Source organism: Lissotriton vulgaris, chromosome 3_1 (genome assembly GCF_964263255.1).
Source record: "Lissotriton vulgaris chromosome 3_1, aLisVul1.2, whole genome shotgun sequence".
NCBI lineage: Eukaryota > Metazoa > Chordata > Amphibia > Caudata > Salamandridae > Lissotriton > Lissotriton vulgaris.
The window spans coordinates 976,416,962-976,439,445 of record NC_141689.1 but is presented as its reverse complement, the minus strand read 5'-3'; the positions used below and the strand labels follow the sequence as shown (position 1 = coordinate 976,439,445).

General features: G+C 49.5%; 1 protein-coding gene across 1 annotated transcript in view; it reads left to right on the top strand.

The window, feature by feature from the left end:
- CEP78 (centrosomal protein 78) overlaps nt 1-22,484 on the top strand; it is a 479,433-nt gene that overhangs the window by 232,924 nt on the left and 224,025 nt on the right. Inside the window, exon 11 of the mRNA XM_086961339.1 lies at nt 16,264-16,309. Coding sequence (XP_086817465.1) covers nt 16,264-16,309 — 46 coding nt within the window. The remainder of the gene's footprint in view (nt 1-16,263; nt 16,310-22,484) is intronic.

Sequence of the window (22,484 nt, the reverse complement as noted above, 5' to 3'; positions counted from 1 at the left end):
CAGACAACAGCGGATTTGCTGAGGTTCATTATCTTAGTCACATCTGACTCCTTCTTAGACGCTCTCTTTCACCTTAGCCTTTCTGGACCTGGTGCGCTTCTGTGCCTACCCACTAGAGCGGTAATTCCAGGACATTCAGAATATGATACCAATGTTTTAGCCTCTGTCCTGCATCTCAGTGAGACTGACACTGAGGCTTCTGTGTCTGATGGTCTCCTGCATTCTGCTAATGAAATATGGTAAGTGGCACATATGGACTCCGCAGTGGGATCATAAGTCCCAGTGGGCACAGCACCAAGGAATCCTTTCCACTCCGGTTCAGCTAATGTAGGAGAATGCAAAAAATTGTCTTTGGAGGGTTGCTGAACCAAGATTTGATTAGTTGTAGACCCCTTCTCTGTTCCCCACCCAGAGCTGACAGTGATGACCCATGCCTATCTTCTGGGATAGGGTGGCCATGTAGACATCAGAGGCCTCTGGTCTCTTGCAGAGACTTGGCTCCACATCAGTCTTCTAGGCCTGAAGGTGATTCACTGAAGGCACTGAAAGCTTTCCTGACCTCCATCATTTTGTTCACGGAGAGCACTACTGCCTTGTGGTACAGCAACAAGCAGGGTGGAGTGAGCTCCTGGAACCCGTAGGCCACAGTTTTCCAAACGTTTTATGTTGGTGACACACTTTTTGGAGATGCATCATTTTGGGACAAAGTAAGGCAGTGTAGCGAGCGAGCGTAGGGAGCGAGCCCCAAACACATAAGGGGGATTCAGGGGGGTTCTCACTCACTCTGTCTGTCTCCCTCTCTCTCTCTCTACCTGTCTCCCTCTCTCTGTCTCCCTCCCTCTCTCTCCCTCCCTCCCTCTCTCTCCCTCCCTCTCTCTCCCTCCCTCCATCTCTCTCCCTCTTTCCCTCTGTCTGTCTCCCTCCCTCTGTCTCGCTCCCTCTGTCTCGCTCCCTCTATCGCCCTCCCTCCCTCTGTCTCCCTCTGGCTGTGTCCCTCTGTCTCCCGCTCTCTGTCTCCTGCTCTCTGCCTCCCTCTATTTTCATCCCTCTGTTTACATCCCTCTGTTTCCATCCCTCTGTCTCCCTCCCTCTGTCTCCGTTCCTCTGTCTCCCTCCCTCTCCCTCTGTCTCTTCCTCTCTCTCCCTCTCCCTCTCCCTCTGTCTCCCCCTGTCTGTCTCCCTCTGCCTCCCCCCTGCCTCCCTCTCTCTCTGTCTCCCTCCCTCTCTCTGTCTCCCTCCCTCTCTCTGTCTCCCTCCCTCTCTGTCTCTGTCTGTCTCAGCTTCTGCCTCTGTATGTCTGTCTATCCCTGTCTCTCTCTCTGTATGTCTGCCCTTGCCCCTGTCTCTGCCTCTATTTGTCTCTGTCTGTCCCTGTCTCTGTCGGTCTCTATCTCTATCTCTGTTTGTCTCCCTCCCTCTCTCTGTCTCTCTCCCTCTGTCTCTCTCCCTCTGTCTGTCTCCCTGTCTGTCGCCCTCCCTCTGTCTGTCTCCCTCTGTCTGTCTGTCTCCCTCCCTCTGTCTGTCTCCCTCCCTCTGTCTGTCTCCCTCCCTCCCTCTGTCTGTCTCCCTCCCTCCCTCCCTCTGTCTGTCTCCCTCCCTCCCTCTGTCTGTCTCCCTCCCTCCTTCTGTCTGTCTCCCTCCCTCTGTCCATCGCCCTCTGTCTCCGTCCCTCTGCCTCCCTCCCTCTGTCTCCCTCTCTCTCTGTCTCCCTCCCTCTGTCACACTCTGTCTCCCTCTCTCTCTCCCTCTCTGTCTCCCTCTCTGTGTCTCTGCCTCTGTCTGTCCCTGTCTCTGCCTCCCGTCTGTCCCTGCCTCTGTCTGTCTGTCCATGTCTCCCTCTCTGTCTCCGTCTGTCTTCCCCTGCCTCTATTTGACTCTGTCTGTCCCTGTCTCTCTCTGTCTCCATCTGTCTCTGTCTCCCTCCCTCTCTCGCCCTCTGTCCCTCTCTCTCCCTCTGTCTGTCTCCATCTGTCTACCTCCCTCTGTCTCTCTCTTCCTATCTCGCTCCCTCAGTGGCCCTCCTCCCTCTGTCTGTCTCCCTCTGTCTGTCGCCCTCTATCTCCCTCTATTTCCGTCCCTCTGTCTCCCTCCCTCTCTCTCTCTCCCTCTGTCTCCTTCTCCCTCTGTCTGTCCCCCTCTGTATCCCTCTCTCTCTCTCTCTGACCCCCTCTCCTTCCCTCCGTCTTCCCTGGCTGTCTCCCTCTGCCTCCCTCCCTCTGTCTCCCTCTCTCGCTTTCCTTCCCTCTCCCTCCCTCTGTCACCCTCTGTCTCCCTCTCTCTCTCTGTCTCCCTCTCTGCCTCTGTCTGTCCCTGCCTCTATCTGTCTGTTTGTCCCTGTCTCCCTCCATCTGTCTCCCTCTCCGTCTCTGTCTGTCTGTCCCTGTCCTTGTCTCTGCCTCTATTTGTCTCTCTCTGTCTCTACCTCTGTCTGTAACTGTCTCTATTTCCGTCTGTCTCTGTCTCCGTCCCTCTCTCTGTCTCTCTCTCTGTCCCCCGCCCTCTCGCTCTGTTTCCCTCCCTCTCTCTAGCTCTCTCTCTTGCTGTCTTTCTCGGTTTCCCTCTGTCTCACTCATTCTGTCTATCTCCCTCTCTCTGTCTACCTCCTCTTCTCTCCCTCTATCTCCCTCCCTCTATCTCCCTCCCTCTTGTCAGTCTCCCTTTTGTCTGTCTCTGTCGGTCTCCCTCCCTCTGTCTCCCTCCCTCCCTCTGTCTGTCGCCCTCTGTCTGTTGCCCTCTGTCTCCCTCCCCCTGTCTCCCTCTGTTCCTTCCCTCTCTGTCTCCCACGGTTTTCCTCTCTCTTTGTCTCCCTCCCTCTGTCTCCCTCCCTCTGTCTGTTTCCCTCCCTCTGTCTGTTTCCCTCCCTCTGTCTCCCTCCCTCTGTCTCCCTCCCTCTGTCTCCCTCCCTCTGTCTCCCTCCCTCTGTCTCCCTCCCTCTGTCTCCCTCCCTCTGTCTCCCTCCCTCTGTCTCCCTCCCTCAGCTTCCCTCCCTTGGTCTGCCTCCCTCTGTCTGTCTCCCTCCCTCTGTCTCCCTCTATCTTTCTCCCTCCCTCTGTCTCCTTCTATCTGTCTCCCTCCCTCCCTCTGTCTCCTTCCCTCTGTCTTCTTCCCTCTGTCTCCTTCCCTCTGCGTCCTTCCGTCTCTGCCTCCATCCCTCTGCCTCCGTCCCTCCTTCTCCGCCCCTGTCTCCCTCTCTCACGCCCTCTCTCTGTCTCCCTCTCTCTCTGTCTTCCTCCCTCTATCTCCCTCTTGTCTCCCTCCCTCTGCCTGTCACCATCTGCCTCTCACCCTCTGCCTGTCACCCTTTGTCTGTCACCTCACCCCAGCTTCCCGGGCACACACACAGCCGCACCCGAGTACTTTGCAGGTCTTTAAAAGACCATTTACTTGTAAATCAGGCTTTGTTTTGAATCGTCCGGCCCCCATAGAGCCGAGTGTCTCAGAGTCCCCGCTGCTGTGGTGGACTCCGAGACACTCTTTCAAAGGAATGCCTCTTAATTACCAGCAGTTATGTGCTAAGCGCCCTTAATACTGGTGTCATCCGCGACACACCCACCATTTGCAGGCAACACAATACTGTGTCAGGACACACTGTTTGGAAAGCTCTGCGTAGGCTCTGTGCCTCTGGAAATGGTTGGAATGTCAGAACATTTTCCCAGTCGTGCAGCACCTCGTGGGATCTCTAAATGCCAGGGAGGACGAAGTCAGCCGTCGACGCCTTGTGGACCATGAATGACGCCTGGAGGTGGCTCATGGTTTCTTCCAGGAGTCGGGAGAACCTGAGCTGGATCTGTTCATCACCACTGAGAAGTTGCAATGTCAGTACTTCTGCGCTAGAGTTTCCGAAGCGGCCCTTGCTCAGAGATTCATTCAGAATAGTCTGGAATATAGGACTCCTATATTCCTTCCCGCTGATACTTCTCCTCTTCTGAGTTATGATAAAAATCAGAATTGACTGAACTCAAGTCATCCTACTGGCTCCGGATTGGGTGAGAACAGTATGGTATCCAGAACGTCTGGGCAGGAGCATCTGTCCTCTGATCAGGCTTCCCAGCCAGGATGATCTCTTGCCGCAGCAACAGGGGAGGGTCCTACACCCAAACCTGTGTACTCCACACCCTCATGCTTGGAGATTGAGCAGCAACAGTGTAGGATCTTAGTCTCTAAGTCTTTGAGGTCATCTTGGCAACCAGGCGGCCATCAACAAAAACTGTACACGCCTGCTATTGGTACAAATTTGTGGCTTTGTGCGCCGAGAAACACATTGACCTACTTAATGCACCCTTGTCCGAAGGGTTGTTCTTTTGGCCTTATCCTGGCTAGGCATTGCTCTGGGTACAGTTAAGGGGTATCTTTCGGCCATCTCTACTTTTTTTGTGGTTGCCGAAAAAACTCTTCCTGTTTGAGTCACCCGTTGAAACATTTTCTGAAAGGTCTTCAACAAATATTTCCTTCCAAACATTGTGTTATGCAACAGTGGCATTTCAACTTGTTTTTAACCTGTCTGGTGTGTCCCCCCTTTGAACTCATGCATAGCTTGCCTCTGTCAGGCTGCTACATGGGCATCCTCGCATATGTTTACCAAACACTACTGCCTTGACAGGTTAGTCTTGACTGGTTCTTTGCTCATTTGGTCCTCCAGGACTTTTTGTTCTGAGCCAGTTCAAAGACCCGACTCAAGGGAGGGATTATTTTGGTATCTATTCTAAGTAAGGAATCTGCAGCTAGAAGTGCCTATCAGCTTTTCAAGTTATTAATCTTCAGTAATGCCTTGCCTGGTAGAGACTCTATCTAGCTGCAGATTCCTTATTGACCCTTCCATCCCCTCCATCTTGTGAACTGACTTTTCCACCTAACAAAGACCTTGTAGGCCGTTAGAAGCTGCACACTGGTCCAAACACCTTATGACATGACTTTGTGCTTCTGGCGCTGAAATAGTTGCAAAAGAAACTGAGGTCAGCATGCTGGGGTAGGGCATATATAGGCACTTTACATGCTACTTCTGCAGCACACGTTACCTTCAAAGCTGGCGTGAAGCCTTTCAACGCCATCTACCAGTGCACAGAGGTACTGCTCAATGTTTTCTGGATCCAGTTTGATGACTGAGAGATATTCTACGTTGAAGAATATGCAGCTACATAGAGTCTCTGGCGTTACGGAAGGTAAGTAACTTAGAATTCTGCTGCTCTTTTCCCCAAGGGAATGTGTGGTTTTCACTGCTCTCTCAATCTGTGTGCCTGTTGAGGGGTTCACAAAGACCATCTACATGAATATAATCTCAAACTTTAATGCTGGTTGATTGTAACAAAGAAAAACCAAAGGGGATGATGGACGGAGCGTTGACAATACAAACACTCACCCCAGTCAACTGATCTCGGTTTAATCCATCACCATTCTTTAGCTCACTCCGCCACCCCAGTTCAGACATGGCCAGATGCAAATCAGTCTGACCCTGTGCCTCATGGGAACAGTCCAGTCCGAACTGCCAAGCCATGTCTTCCCTGGACCGGAATCAAGCTTCCCAGGACCGGTTTCTGGCATTCCAGCCGTCTTCAACCGGGCTTGCTTGAATCCAGTGGCAAAGTGAGCAAGGGACTCACGTCTGAGCATACCCTGCCAACTTAGGGCGAACAAAGAAAAACCAAAGGGGATGATGGACGGAGCGTTGACAATACAAACACTCACCCCCAGTCAACTGATCTGGGTTTAATCCATGGTTGATTGTAACAAACACTGTGAACTCGATTATCTCTAGTTGCTATCCTCAGAAAGAAGCATGTAATTATAGCAGAAGGCAAAGTTGGGAGAGAAATGGAAGTCCTAGTGAAAGGATTGCAGCCATGTTCCTGGAAGGCACAGTGTTGGAATTAGGTAGCCTGGCCTAGGGCAAGACTAGCACAACAGAGGCACAGTGTAAAGGTTGCAGACCACCCAAAAGTAATTCCACGCAATAGCACTCAAAAGGAAAACACTACACCAAAATTATATGAAAATACGTGCTGCTTTATAAAAATAATATACTCTTCAGTTTCAAATTATACAGTGCAAGTCATTATAGGTTATCTTAGTATCGGCAACCACATTTCTAAGACTATCAAGTAAATTACTAAATTATCCTCTTCAGCACTCTTAATCTTATTACACCGTCACCTTTAGTAAGTAACTCCTTTCTTCTGTCAAACAATTGATAAAGTGCACAAATCAGCTTCAATTGGAATCACAGTTCAATGCCTATCAGTTTCAAAAGGAATCACAATTCAGTGCATTACAGTTGAACTAAGAGGCTCCACTACTGAGCAATTGATTAAAGGGGAACAGGTTTATGATCTCAATTAACCTAGATCACCCTGGCCAGTTTGTATACAGAGAAGGCCTCCTCCCAGTAGTCAGTTCCAAGGTTATCACCAAGAAGAATAGCTGGATTCACTCCTCCAACACCTTAATATAAAGTTCCTCAGATTTCTGTCAACCAAGAACCCTGGTCATTAACTGTGAGGGTGTTGGGAATCACCTCTGATATTAGTAAATCTCTCTGCCTGAAAAAGGGCTCCCTGGCATCCGTTTTCCCACACCCCCACTCTCCTTACTTTGGATTCACAGAATTGGGGTCGTCCTGCGCCAGGCTGATAGAGGAACAGCAATGAAGGGGGTCGAGGAACTGAGGCTGGGGAGGCCCTCACGCCTCAAAACGCTCCGTAATGCTCACTCTCCCCACTCGAGCCAGCTCCTCTGCGTGGCACTCGAGGGGAAGGTTATGCCAATTTCAACTGCCCCCAGGCCGCTTTCAGGCCTTTCAGATTCCCCCTCCCGGCTCGGCCAGCTCCTCTGCGTGGCGCGCGAGCCGAGGGAGAAGGCGGGACTCTCTCTGGGTTCCCTGAGGCAGGCCGGCGCTCCTTCCGATGCTCGGCGGGGCCGCTTCCTTCTCTGACCTGCGCAGTAGCGCTCGCCCTGATGCTGCTAATCTCCGCCTACGCTCCCAGGAAGGAGGCGTCCACCCGGGCCTGCTCGATCATAGGCCCCTCCTGACAGGGACACTACAACGCTGGGGCATGCGCGAGGGAGCAGCGTCTCCTTCTTGGAGATCGCGCACTCGCGACAGCGCCTCCCCACACTCTCCTCAACTCCGGGGCAACCACCATAAGCCGGCTCCTCACCTCCTGATCAGCACAATGCTCCGCACGGCGCCGCTTGTCTCGCGCCGGATAGGGCAATACAGCTGGTCACTTCACTGTCTCCTCCACCACAGGTAGGAAGAGGGACACGATGGCGATGTGGCGCTAGGGGAATGGGGGCTGCCAACAGTCGGGCTGTGACCACTGGATGAACTGGATGAGGGGAAGGGCACTAGGATTAACCTCACTTCCTTTGGAACCCTGGCTGCATTAACCTCACTGGGGTCCTTAACTGGAACAGTCACTTTGAAGTCCTATGCTGGGCAGAGGACTTTACTCCTCAGTAGAAGAAGGTGATTGGGAGGGATTGGTCAGGGGTTGAAGGGGGAACGTCCTCCTGTAGTGGCTGTCTGTCACAAGGACAAACTAACTGCTCCCAGTGCGTCCTCCTCCTCTCACCACTGCCTCACTCCTCCTCTCTCTGGTCAGCACAAAATGGCTTCCCTGCATTCCGCCTTATATAGGCTGCCCTTCAGTGGTCCAGAATGGACCAGAAGGTTCTGGAATGCCCTATGTTAGGCTATGGCCATGTTCTGTTGGTGACAGTTGGGGCAGTTGGTGGCCACCATTTTAGGTGGTGCCAACTTTCCTGTCAGAACAGGCCTCTGGGCCTAAGGTAAAAGATTATGAGGGGGGAAGAAAACACCTATCCCTCTGACCAACACCTACAAAAAGTCAGTAGACACAAAAATTAACAAGGGTATGAGGGGCAAAAAGGGGACAAAATAAATAAAAATTAGGAGGGACTTCGCCAAAAAGCCAGACAGGTCTAACACGCGTCCCCCCCAGCTGAAAGTGGGGAGAACTACCCAACCCCTTGGGAGTCCTCATCACTAAGGCGGAAATACCTGGAGAGACCGTCTGCATTGGCGTGGTCCACTCCAGGCCGATGTTCCACCCGGAAGTCCATTCCCTGTAGGGAGATGGACCACCTCAACAACTTGGGATTTTCCCCCTTCATTTGCATCAGCCAACGAAGGGGTCGGTGGTCGGTCTGAACCAGGAAGTGCGAGCCAAAGAGGTATGGCCGCAGCTTCTTCAGAGCCCACACCACCGCAAAAGCTTCCCTCTCAATGGCACTCCACTTCTGTTCCCGGGGAAGCAGCCTCCTGGATAAGAAGACTACCGGTTGATCCAGGCCCTCTTCATTGAGTTGCGATAACACTGCCCCAATGCCATGTTCTGATGCATCCGTTTGGACAATGAACTCCTTGGAGAAGTCTGGGGCCCTCAGGACCGGTGCCACACACATTGCCTGTTTCAACTTTTCAAAGGCTTGCTGACAAGCCTTTGTCCAAACTACCCGTCGAGGTTGTTTCTTGGAGGTGAGCTCTGTGAGGGGCGCTACAATAGTGCCATACCCCTTCACAAAGCGACGGTAGTATCCTGTGAGGCCCAGGAAAGCTCGGACCTCAGTCTGTGTCTTGGGGGGTTCCCAGGCCATGATTGCCTCAATCTTCGCCTGCAGGGGCTGCACAGTCCCCCTACCCACCAAGTGTCCAAGGTACACAACCGACCCCTGCCCAATCTGGCATTTGCTGGCTTTGATGGTCAATCCAGCTTGTCTCAGGGCCTGGAGAACGGCCTGCAAATGCTGCAGATGGTCCTCCCAACTGCTACTGAAGACAGCAATGTCATCCAAGTAAGCAGCAGAGAAACTCTCCATTCCAGAGAGGACCTGGTTCACCAGCCGCTGAAATGTGGCAGGGGCGTTCTTGAGCCCAAAGGGCATCACACAGAACTGGTAGTGTCCCTCAGGCGTGGAGAAGGCTGACCTTTCCCTTGCTCCATCTGTCAAAGAGATCTGCCAGTACCCTGAAGTGAGGTCAAAGGTACTCAGATATTGGGCAGCTCCTAGCCGGTCAATCAATTCATCCGCCCTAGGGATCGGATGAGCATCAGTCCTTGTCACTGAATTCAGTCCTCGGTAATCCACACAGAACCTCAGTTCAGGTGTGGTGCCTGGTGGTGCGGCTTTTGGCACGAGCACCACCGGACTGGACCAAGGGCTGTTGGAAGGTTCAATTACTCCCAGCTCTAGCATCTTGGCAACTTCTCCATGTATGCTAGCCTTCACCTTGTCAGACAGCCGGTAGGTCTTGGACTTCACTGGTGGGCTGTCTCCTGTGTCCACATCATGGGTACACAGGTGGGTCCTTCCCGGGACAAGGGAGAACAACGAAGAGTACTGCTCCAGTATCTGGCGGCAGTCCTCCCGTTGCTCAGGAGTGAGAGTAGGAGAGAGATTCACTCCCTCCACTGACCCATCCTTCTCTTGGGACGAAAAGAGATCTGGGAGAGGTTCGCTTTCCGCTTCCTCTCCCCCGTCAGTCACCATCATCAGCATGACTTCGGGCCTCTCATGGTGGGGCTTGAGTCGGTTGGCATGTAGCACCCGTAGGGGCTGTCGAGGGGTCTTAAGGTCCACCAGGTATGTGGCCTTACCCTTCTTTTCCAACACCTCAAAGGGGCCTGTCCAGCGATCCTGGAGGGCGCTAAGCTCTCCAGGCTCCATCACCCACACTTTCTGTCCAGGCTCCAGTTCCACCTGGTGAGCATTGTGGTCGTACCAATCCTTCATGACTGCCTGGCTGGCCTCCAAGTTGTCAGAAGCTTGCTTCCACAACTTCGCCATTTGGCTCCTGAAGGCCAGCATGTAGCTCACCACATCCTGGGGGGGTTTCCTGGGAGATTTCTCCCAACCATCCTTCACCAGGCTGAGAGGACCGCGTACAGGGTGCCCATACAGAAGCTCAAAGGGGCTGAAGCCCACTCCCTTCTGGGGCACTTCCCTGTAGGAAAAGAGTAAACAGGGTAGGAGGACATCCCATTTCCTCCGCAGGCTCTCGGGCAGACTTCTGATCATGCCCTTCAAGGTCTTATTGAACCTCTCAACCAGTCCATTCGACTGGGGGTGATAAGGAGTGGTGAACCGGTAGGTCACTCCACACTCCTTCCACATTGCCCGCATGTAAGCTGACAGGAAGTTGGTCCCCCTGTCGGACACAACTTCCTTGGGAAATCCCACTCGGGTAAAGATTCCCATTAGGGCTCTTGCCACTACAGGTGCAGTGACTGTCCTCAGAGGTATTGCCTCTGGGTACCGTGTGGCATGATCCACCAGTACCAGGATAAACCTGTGACCAGCTGCTGTTGGTGGATCCAAAGGCCCTACAATGTCGATGCCCACCCTCTCAAAGGGTGTGCTAACGACTGGAAGTGGTTCCAGGGGAGCCTTTAGCTTCACCCCTGTTTTCCCACTGGCCTGGCAGGTTACACATGTCCTACAGTATGTGTCGGACGCCACTTTCATTCGAGGCCAGTAAAAGTGGAGGACAAGCCGTGCAAAGGTCTTGTCCTGACCTAAGTGTCCTGCCAGGGGTATGGCATGAGCCAGTTCCAAAAGAAAGGCTCGGTACTGTTGCGGGACTACCAAGGCCCTTGATGAACCAGGCAAGGGTACCTTGGGTTCACTGTAGAGGAGTCCATCCTCCCAGTAAATATGGTAATGTCCCGTAACATCACCTGCTGCTTGGGCTTCAGCCTGTCGCCTCAGTCCCTCAAGGGTGGGGCACTCCCTCTGCCCCTTACAGAATTCCTCTCTGGTAGGACCTCCCTCCACATGCCACTCCGCAGGGATGGGTAAATCCTCCAGAGAGTCTACTTCCCCCTCCACGGACTCCTGGTCCACCACCGCAGGTGGCCGATCTGTCTCATGGGGTGTGGAAGCCGGAGCAGGCTTTCTCTGTCTCCGGGTCTGTCCCTTCTTAGCAGCGGGTTGGGCCATTGTTCCAGGCTCCAACCCAGGCGAACTCCCTCTCCGGGCAGTCGCAGACCGTGTGCTGACACAGGCCCAGTCAGGTGTACCCAGCATCGCAGAATGCGTCCGGTATTCCACCTCTCTCCAAGTGTTGTGTTCCATGTCATTCCCCAACAGGCAATCGACTGGCACGGCAGGGCTTACGGCAACTCGAAGTGAACCTGCAACCCCCTCCCACTCAAAGGGAACCTCAGCCACTGGATAGTGGCCCATTCTGCCGTCAGCCATCGCAGCGGGGTGGAGTACATTAGGAACAACCTGCTCTGGGGACACCAGCTGACTTCTCACCATAGTCATGCTGGCTCCTGTATCCCTCAGACCCTCCCCTCTCTGGCCATTGATGGTAACCCATTGCCCATACTTTGTAGTATTTGGGGGCACCTGGATCTTTGGCACCATCTCCCGCTCTCCCAGGGACACTAAGGTGACACCCGCCCACTCACCCCCCTTATCTAAGGGCAACTCCTCCCCGAGCGCTACACTAGCTACTCCCGGTGACTTTCCTCCGGTGGGAGGGGGTGGTCTCTTTGGGCATCTGACATCTCCCTTATAATGTCCAACGCCACCGCATTCAAAACAGTGGAGAACCCTGGGCTGCTGGCTCTGGCCAGGATGAGGGTTCCGGGGCGGGTTTGCCCTAGGGGTGAAACCTGCTCCCTTCCCTTGGAAGTTATTTTGGGGACCTTTAGAGAACTCTTTCTTTTTCTCCCCCCCCTCCTTCTTCTGGGGGGCGCCCTGTCAGGCTTTTTGAGATTCCCCTCCAGTCCCCTTGGAGGACACCCGGGTACTTGTCCAGATGTCCGCCTCCTCTGCAAGCTTCCGGGGATTGGTCAGCTTGCTGTCTACCAGGTGTTGGCGCAGCTCGGGAAAACATTTCTCGAGGAGGTGTTCTCTCAAAAACAGATCGTACAGCCCCTCATAATCCTTTACCTCACTGCCCTTGACCCAACCCTCTTAAGCCTTTCTGGCGTAATCAAGGAAGTCCACCCAGTTCTGAGTGCCCATCTTGTGGCTCCCCCTGAACTTCTGTCGGTACCTTTCTGGGGTGAGCCCGAACTTCCTCAATAACGCCAGCTTCATGGTGGGGTAGTTTGTCTGTTCCTCTGGATCCAGGGCCAGCAAGGTGTCCCGACCAGCAGGAGGCATGTACTTGTACAAACTACCCCCCCAGTGCTTCTCCTGCACTCCATGAACCTTCAAAGAAACCTCATAAGCGGCCAGCCACTTAGCAACATCATCCCCCTGACTGAAGCTCGCTATCAGGTCCTTTGGGATATAGGGTTTGGTCTCCCTGGCTAACTCTTTCGGTTCGCTGCCACCATTCCTAACAGGAGAGGACCCCCGTTGTAGACTTTGGAGCTCCAGTTCCTTCAGCCTAAACTCGTGGACCATCCTCCTCTCCTCTTTCTCCTGCTCCAACTTAGCCAACTCCCACTTTAGCTGTCTTTTCTCCCTCCTATCGGTGAGCTCGGCTTCTGTTAGGCTTTTCCCAGAAATGCTACTGCCCTTTCTGGAATAGGACACTGGTCCGGTGAGCAAGTTTTCCCCCTCATGGCGGAATAACTCCTCCACCCCCCCTTCTGTGCCCTGGTCAACCTCTTCATCCTCCTCCTTTGTCTCTTGGTGTGCCTCCACCCAGGCCCTAAGGCTAGTCTGGAGCTCCCCCTTCCTAGCACCATGTTTGAAAAAGACCCCCATTTGCTGGCAGAACATTCTCAATTGGGGCACGGAATAGACTTCCAGGTTTTCCACCGCAAACTCCATTGTGAATCTGGCAAACCTGGATACACACCAGAAATTTCAGAAGGGTGAGGGTAACCTAAAACCAACTCCACCCACCACCAGGAATAAATTTAGAAAAAACAAAAAGACTAATTGGGAGGGCCGCAAGGAGAAAACTCCTGGTGTAGGTTGGGTGTATTACGCCAAATTACTAGTAAGTAGCTGCAACCAAGTCCGCAATCCCACCGCTAGGCACCAATATGTTGGAATTAGGTAGCCTGGCCTAGGGCAAGACTAGCACAACAGAGGCACAGTGTAAAGGTTGCAGACCACCCAAAAGTAATTCCACGCAATAGCACTCAAAAGGAAAACACTACACCAAAATTATATGAAAATACGTGCTGCTTTATAAAAATAATATACTCTTCAGTTTCAAATTATACAGTGCAAGTCATTATAGGTTATCTTAGTATCGGCAACCACATTTCTAAGACTATCAAGTAAATTACTAAATTATCCTCTTCAGCACTCTTAATCTTATTACACCGTCACCTTTAGTAAGTAACTCCTTTCTTCTGTCAAACAATTGATAAAGTGCACAAATCAGCTTCAATTGGAATCACAGTTCAATGCCTATCAGTTTCAAAAGGAATCACAATTCAGTGCATTACAGTTGAACTAAGAGGCTCCACTACTGAGCAATTGATTACAGGGGAACAGGTTTATGATCTCAATTAACCTAGATCACCCTGGCCAGTTTGTATACAGAGAAGGCCTCCTCCCAGTAGTCAGTTCCAAGGTTATCACCAAGAAGAATAGCTGGATTCACTCCTCCAACACCTTAATATAAAGTTCCTCAGATTTCTGTCAACCAAGAACCCTGGTCATTAACTGTGAGGGTGTTGGGAATCACCTCTGATATTAGTAAATCTCTCTGCCTGAAAAAGGGCTCCCTGGCATCCGTTTTCCCACACCCCCACTCTCCTTACTTTGGATTCACAGAATTGGGGTCGTCCTGCGCCAGGCTGATAGAGGAACAGCAATGAAGGGGGTCGAGGAACTGAGGCTGGGGAGGCCCTCACGCCTCAAAACGCTCCGTAATGCTCACTCTCCCCACTCGAGCCAGCTCCTCTGCGTGGCACTCGAGGGGAAGGTTATGCCAATTTCAACTGCCCCCAGGCCGCTTTCAGGCCTTTCAGATTCCCCCTCCCGGCTCGGCCAGCTCCTCTGCGTGGCGCGCGAGCCGAGGGAGAAGGCGGGACTCTCTCTGGGTTCCCTGAGGCAGGCCGGCGCTCCTTCCGATGCTCGGCGGGGCCGCTTCCTTCTCTGACCTGCGCAGTAGCGCTCGCCCTGATGCTGCTAATCTCCGCCTACGCTCCCAGGAAGGAGGCGTCCACCCGGGCCTGCTCGATCATAGGCCCCTCCTGACAGGGACACTACAACGCTGGGGCATGCGCGAGGGAGCAGCGTCTCCTTCTTGGAGATCGCGCACTCGCGACAGCGCCTCCCCACACTCTCCTCAACTCCGGGGCAACCACCATAAGCCGGCTCCTCACCTCCTGATCAGCACAATGCTCCGCACGGCGCCGCTTGTCTCGCGCCGGATAGGGCAATACAGCTGGTCACTTCACTGTCTCCTCCACCACAGGTAGGAAGAGGGACACGATGGCGATGTGGCGCTAGGGGAATGGGGGCTGCCAACAGTCGGGCTGTGACCACTGGATGAACTGGATGAGGGGAAGGGCACTAGGATTAACCTCACTTCCTTTGGAACCCTGGCTGCATTAACCTCACTGGGGTCCTTAACTGGAACAGTCACTTTGAAGTCCTATGCTGGGCAGAGGACTTTACTCCTCAGTAGAAGAAGGTGATTGGGAGGGATTGGTCAGGGGTTGAAGGGGGAACGTCCTCCTGTAGTGGCTGTCTGTCACAAGGACAAACTAACTGCTCCCAGTGCGTCCTCCTCCTCTCACCACTGCCTCACTCCTCCTCTCTCTGGTCAGCACAAAATGGCTTCCCTGCATTCCGCCTTATATAGGCTGCCCTTCAGTGGTCCAGAATGGACCAGAAGGTTCTGCAATGCCCTATGTTAGGCTATGGCCATGTTCTGTTGGTGACAGTTGGGGCAGTTGGTGGCCACCATTTTAGGTGGTGCCAACTTTCCTGTCAGAACAGGCCTCTGGGCCTAAGGTAAAAGATTATGAGGGGGGAAGAAAACACCTATCCCCCTGACCAACACCTACAAAAAGTCAGTAGACACAAAAATTAACAAGGGTATGAGGGGCAAAAAGGGGACAAAATAAATAAAAATTAGGAGGGACTTCGCCAAAAAGCCAGACAGGTCTAACACACAGGTTTAATTGTTTAGAGTCTCAAGATACTTAAATTAAAAAATTGTCTACATAGATGTGAAATTAAAGGTGTACAGATTGATTAAGCAACATAAGGAGCAAAGATTTGCAAGATGTTTATTTAGTTTTTTGTCCACTTTTGATGGTAGTGGTCATATAAAACATTGTTTTCTGCTACTGTTTTGACTGATGGGAATAGCAACTTTTAAAGTTGTGAGTGTAGGTCTCTGTCTGAATATTTTTAAATTAAAAACATAATATATGCACCATCTGACTCCAATGGTATTGTCACTGATGCCATAGTAACCAACCCTTTCATTCTTTAATGGAGATAATTGGGAGGAAGAGAGTTTACAGTGGTACCTGAGAAGTTAAATAAATAGTAATGTCAGGACTCGTAACGCTTTAGTGCAGCCTTGTTTAGCTAATCAGTTTGTTCATTATGTTCTTCATTAGTTGTATACTTGCCATTTTTAGAATTTAGTCCGCAAGCTGTCCAATTTCCAAACGTTGGTTATTGATTGTTATGTAATGAATAAAAAAAAATAAGTCTACATTAAGGGAAGATCTACAGTTTTATCGCTCCATCTCTCCATTTTGGTATGTATAGAAATATCCCTAGTCAAGCTGTTAGTGAGAATGTTTCTCAGTTGTCTCTTACCAGAAGGTTACTTTGTGATGTAGTGCTTCTCCAGTTTACTATAGTACTTTTTTATCATTTGGGGTTTTGAGAATTATTCCAGAGGCTCAACCAAAAGTCTGAGAATATTTCAGAGAGAGTCTATAGAGAGGAGAAAGTATGACTTTTGGAAACATTACTTCCTTCAGTTAAGTATCGTACACATGGTTTACCAAGCCATCACTCACATAGTCAGGTGTGGAGCCCAGACTTGAAATAACATGCAACTCTTCTTGTGTTCTCACTAACAAACAATACTGCATCACATATTCATGAGTGTTTGTTCTTAAAAAGAAAGAACAAAAACAGCTGGTGTAATTATGGTGTAGTGCGCTATACAAGTATCAATTTTAAATATGAAGTTGTCTTTTTAAATTAATTGTATCATTTTGTGATCATAAGTCTTTAAAACATGTTTTAGGCAATGAATTTTGTTATTACATTTTTGCGAAATGATCACAGTTCATACAGGCAATATTTTCTCTTTTCCTTTCACTTTTCCATTGCACCGTACATTTTCAGAGGATTTCCTTTGGACCACTCGAATGTCTCTCCCGTTCATGCACAGGTACTAGTTTATTTATCATGAGCTTTGCTTTGTTAAATGTAATTTATATTAGCTTAAAAATAATGAGTTATGTTTATTATAAGGTTTATTATGTGCGTAATCAACCAAATTGTGTAACCTAATTGAACTTTCATGTTAAAATAAAAGGAGTTAAAGATGAATATATTCACTTAAAAATAATCCATAAAATGTAAGTTAGTGCTGTATTTACTTTGTAATAATTTAATTTCTGATGGATACTTCTGACCGCATATTCTTTACCTTGTGAATATTCCCAAGGCATCAGACTAGATCTGGTAACTTTAAACCTGTACTCTTGTGCGCTGGTAGGTGACTTCGTGCAGCTCCACACTGACCTTATCTTGCTCCGAAATTGACAGGCGGAGCTGCATATGTACACCACTCATGCGCACTAACATAATTTCCTTTCTTTGCATATCTTCAGATGTGAATCCAGAGCTTCTCTTTGGTCTTGAAGACCTCAGATTTCTTACAAATTTACCAATGTGCAAAGGAAAGTATCCCCCCTCAGAAGACAGGGTCCAAGCGGTTTCAGACAGATCCTTACAAAGTGTCTTTGGTGCCTGGGTTTGGCAGACAATTCCAGGACTTGTGATGAATGTGTCCGGATGAACACAAAGGCCATACGGAACTGCAAGGTCAAACTTTCTTACCAAACACAAGAAGACTCCACAATGCAACTGGTTCAAGATGAAAGGGAGGTCCTCTACCTGAAGTTGTTCCCACAGCAGATCTTCATTGTGGTTGAAGTCCCCGGGTAAGTTGAGAAAAAGGATAAGAAGTCGAAGCGGGAATCCACCCCTTCATTCCACTCACAGACTCCAGAGGTCTCCATCGGAGCCAATTCTGAGTTTGGTGCCTACGCCGGAGGAGTATTTACAGCCTATTGGGCTATCTGACTCTGAGCAGAATCTGCCACGACATTGACCAAGGACACATTTGGCACACATCCAACAATCAATCCCTCTAATTCTGACACTTTGCTGTTACCACACAGCAGGGCCCAAACTTTACACAATCCTTTCGCGACTGACACAGACAATAACAATAATGATGAAGGGGATGATTATATCCCATAATACAATGAGGATAATTAGTATGAAGACTCAAGGAGGGCAGTGGCCTGGATACTTCTCCAGATATCAGCCTTGTATCTACCTCTAGGCATTCTAAGGAGGAAAGCACCTCCTTCACAGTCGTTATGCAGATGAAGTCGGAAATGTTAGACCTCCAGCTCCCCACCATTGAGGTCAATACTAATGTTTTAACTGAGTTCCCTCAGCCAGGTCTGCCGCCTACAGAACGTCTGCTGCCAATTGCCAAGGCCGTTGTAGACTCCCTTTTGGGCACTTGGGCAAAACAATGTTCAGGTCCACCTGTTAACAGGTGGGTTGTTCGTCGCCATCGTCCTGCAGCCAATGTACAAAAGTACATGCTAATGCATACTGTGCATAGGATACTATTGTTCATTCATCATTGTGAAGATCTGTGAGAAAAGGACGTCTAGTTGGTATCAAATGTGTACGGTCTAGCCGACATTTATCTTTCATGGGCACAGTGACTTGGCACTAGTGTCTTAAGATGCAGCTCTTAACCTCTGCTAGGTCTGTGGTGCAATATAATTTCTACATCAAACGTATATTCCACACTTGTGTTAAGTATGTCTGTATGGCCATGCATCCTCACAGGCTATGCAGCAAAATGTATTTCTTCTGGCCATATCTCCAGTGATTAGAGTGGTTCAACTGTGTGGCCCTTTGTAGTCTTGAAGGGAAAATGGACGGGCGAAGAAATCCATTGGCAGTAATGTAGGACTTTAAAGTACAGAGATTTTAATTTGGATTCCCTCACTTCCGTGTCATGGTCCAAGAGAAGGGTGGACCATTCCTCAGGTGTGTATTCTTTACCCAGCACCAACTGCCAGAGCAATGTAAATGCGCAAATAACTGCCTTTGATTGAATATCTGTAATGATGGTGCTATACAAGCTTCTGGATCCTGCAGCAGATCTATCGTTGAAGATATTGCATGAACAGTGATATTTCTAATGAGGCTATGGATAAAACGAATGGCTCCTCAGGCAAAGCAAGAGCTGATGAAATTGCTGATGGCAAGATTAATCTAAATTGAACTCCACGCTGATGTCTTGAAACTTTTATGTTTTATTATTATTTAACAATTGATTGATGGTGAGAATACCCTTCGCTGACCAAAACACCCAATTTAGTAGTCTCCATTCCATCTGTATACCTACAATGTGCCATCTAGTTGCTGATTGGTGGATCAAGTGTACCTTTAATCATCGATGAGTACACCTCATCCACCGTCAACCAGAATGCATAGGAGCATTGAGTAGGTAGGACCACAGAAGGCTGCAAACGTTTTTCGGCCTCCTGGCTTGAGGAATTGTAGAATAGTAAAGTTCTAATTGTTTGTTTGAATAAGTCCAATATTCTATTCGTTCCTTGATCGTAGGGGCTCGGTCTCTGCCCCTGCCACAGGTCACTTTTGGTTTCTCCAGAAGCAATCAATGCAAGGGACACAAAATGTCTCATGTCACTCTGGATTTTGGCAGTGCATCCTAGAAGGGCCAGCTTTGGTAACCGTTGCAATTGGGGAGCAGTCTTCTCAGACAGGAGCATAAACACCTCAGACCAGAACTTACTGATGGCAGACAGTACCACGTAAGGTGTATAAAATGTGCAGCTGTCACTCTACATCTGCAGTAGTGGGAGTCCGCAGTAGCCCCACACATGACTAGACCAAGAGGGAATCAGTAATATTTGTACAAGTATTTGAAGTGAATGAGGCGCACCGCACCATTTTAGAACCGCCATCTGGTTTCTTCACCGCAATAGGCCCATTCTTCATCCGTGAACTCCGCTTCCAGGTCATCTTCCCACCTCGATCTTGAATTGGGTATGGTGGAGCCACGGCCTGCACAGCACAGTACAGGAAATTAACCAAGTGTTTGCTGGACGTATTGGCTATGACGATTCACAGTGCCCTGCAGGGAAGGGGATTTGAGGTGAAGGTTGTAGATGTCTTCACAGAGTACCTTTAGCCTAAGGTATGTGAGGGTATCTATTGTGGAATGGTGCTCATTACCCTCAGTTGCCAAGGGATCAAGGAACTGGCTGCCCAGATATTTGTTGCCTATTTTGTGTATCCCCACACCCGTGGCCTATGGCAAGTCAGGTTCTCATGAGTAGGATGGATGAGTGAGTAAAGTGTTGAGAGCTGTTCCAGGGAGTAATGTGATATTGCCTACAGATTTTGTCCCAAGCTCTTTGCGTACTAGCTATCGTGTTGATTTTAGTACCAGGCAGACAGCCTACCATTGTGCACAATTGTGTTGAGTTGGGTGATGTGTTCCACTACCATATGCGTCATGTGAGTGTGTGGGTGCAACCAATAATGAGAGAAGTGAGTCTGGGCACAAGTGTAGTATCATTCAAAGTCCAGCAGATTCAGCCTGCCCAATTCACATGGTGGGGTTAGGAAATCCCAGTAGGTTCTGAGCTGTTTACCTGCCCAGGCCGAGCAGATCATATACGATATGGGACATTGTAGAATATATAAAGCAACCTGGGAACTATAATCTTTTCCTTAAAGCTAGTCTGTCCATCAGGGAGGGAGGCAGGCCTCTCCACCGGGCAATTTGGTCTTCAATTTTTGTCAGAGACACCCCATAATTTTCAGAGATTACTATTGCTCAGTCTTGGTTGATCCATACACATGAGTATTTGACTGATGATGAGCACCAGGAACTCTAACCGGGAACTCCAATGGGGTAAAGGGGGTGTTAAGGGTTAGGGTGAGTATAATGGATTTGTTCCAATTAATAGTATTTTTTAAAGGGACTCCCTAATACCCATTTGCAGGCTGAAGCTGTGGAATGGTTCATGGAGTTATAGTTATATTGTTCATATAAAGGGACACAATTAGGTTACGCAGGGTTTTGAGCAGTTCCCTGTTATCGTGTGGCTGTCTAATCGCAGATGCCAGGGGCACCAATGTGAAAACATATAAAAATGGGGATAGCGTGCAACCTTGTCACGTTCCCTGTTCGACTGGCAAGGGCGATGACAGCAAGCTGTTTCTTGTAGTCTTCGCTGAGGTTTTATCGTAAAATAGCTTGACTAAGTTGATGAAGATGACGGAAATCCCAATTTGGATAGGACTGCAAATAGGTAGGACCATTCCAATTAATCAAATGCCTTGAGGGCGTCCAGAAAGGCTTCCACTGCGTTCAGGTCTGGTTCATCACTGCAAACAGTTATGAGTTGTGTGTAATTGATCTCCCTGGCATATATCCTGCCTGGCCCCGGCACCAAACCTTGGAGCAGTAATAATTAGGCCTGGCCGGTAAATTCTGTTCCGCTCATGGAATTTGGTTAATTTCGCGTTCCGCAGAGTTCGGAATTGCCAAAAATTCAGCGATCTGTGCAATTTTTAGCTAGTTCCCGCTTTCAAAATGCGTGTTTGCAAGAGATTTCTCCCCGAGCACGCAAACGGCGTTCGCAAACAGGAAAAACGCATCGCGAATGGGCGGAACAAGTAATTCCGCGTGTTCGCGGAACTTTTGCGTGCTCGTGGAGATTTTTTACCGTGTCGCGGAGCTTTGCATAGCACGACTATGCAAATTCCGACCACCCCTAGTAATAATGGACAGTTCGCAAGCAAGGATTTTGATATCTACATTGAGCAGAGACAACGAGTGGTAGGAGTTAAATTCTGCGCAGGCTTACTTTCAATAGTGTTCTTATTGTGGCCTCACTGAATGATGTTAGAAGTGGGCCAATCAACAGTGCTCCATTGTACAACTGCAATAGACAGGGCTAGCAAATGAGAGTACTTTTTGCAGAATCCCATAGGGAATCAGTCCCTCCCAGGCGCCTTGCATGTAAGGAGGCTTGAGATTACATTAGTATTCTCGTCCAAAGTGATGTGGGTATTGAGGAGTTGCCAGTGCAATATGGTCAAAGTAAGTGGGATAGCTAGTAGGGGCCTGCCCGATAATTGAGATGTCCTCTGCTTCATACAGGATCTCTCCGTCGTCCTTCTGAATCCAAAAGACTTCCTGTGGTGGGCTTTGGCAGCACAATAATCTAGCCAAGGCTCTCCTCTGGTGCTCTGCTTCACCATTTTCCCTGACGTCAACAAATCTGTGTGTGTGTTTTACTTCTTGATCGGCCACCTCTGTGAACTCTTCAAGATTAGTTCCAGCTCTGCAACTATTTGGGTTGAGTGTGAGCTGCTCTGGATCTCCTCAAGTGTTTAATGTCAGTCTGTTTACTAGACAATGCTCTGCGTCTCCCGTTCTGGTTAGCTCTGCATGTACCGTGCAGATAGGCCTTAAAGGCTTGCAACACGGTGCCGAGTGAATCAACCAACCCATCGTTTACCTGGAAATAGTGTAGAATTTCTGGCTTAATGCCAATGGGAAATGCAAGATCGTGAAGAGCCACGGGGTTAAACCACCATGTGAACGCTCAGTGATTTGATTGGAGTATATCTAATACCAGCCTTACGGGGCATGATCTGAGCACGCACAAGACGTGTTCTATAGAGACTTTATCCAAGCACACCGATCAATCATCCAACCGAGCCCAGGAGTTGTGAGCAGACGCAATATGTGTACATTCAGTAAGGGAGAGGTGCCTAGAGTGCAAGACATCATCTAATCCTTCAATTTGCATGATATTTAGTCATGCTTGTGTGCCTACATTGTGTCTTTAGCTGTCAGCATTGGAACATTCCATTCATCTGATGAAGTTAAAGGCCCCTCCCCATAATATCATCCCAAGATACAGTTGAGAGCACTTGCTTCAAACTCTTGCAATAAACTCACAGACATCTGTATATGCCCATATGAGTTCATGATAGTGTAGATTTACCATATATGATGACCTTTATTGTATTAAAATGATCCTGAGGTCTTTAGTTTCATGTAGTAACAAAAGGGTGTCCCCTACTTAACAAGGAGGGCAGTTCCTCTGTCGTACGAGGAATAGGAGGCTAGTTCTTTGTAGCTGCATCATTGTGCTTCAAAGTGAGGACTCCTGTTCCCTCCTGAATGGGTTTCCTGGTGAAGGGCTACATTAAGTGTATGCCTGTATAGGTACACAAGTATGTGCCTGGTCTTCTGGGGA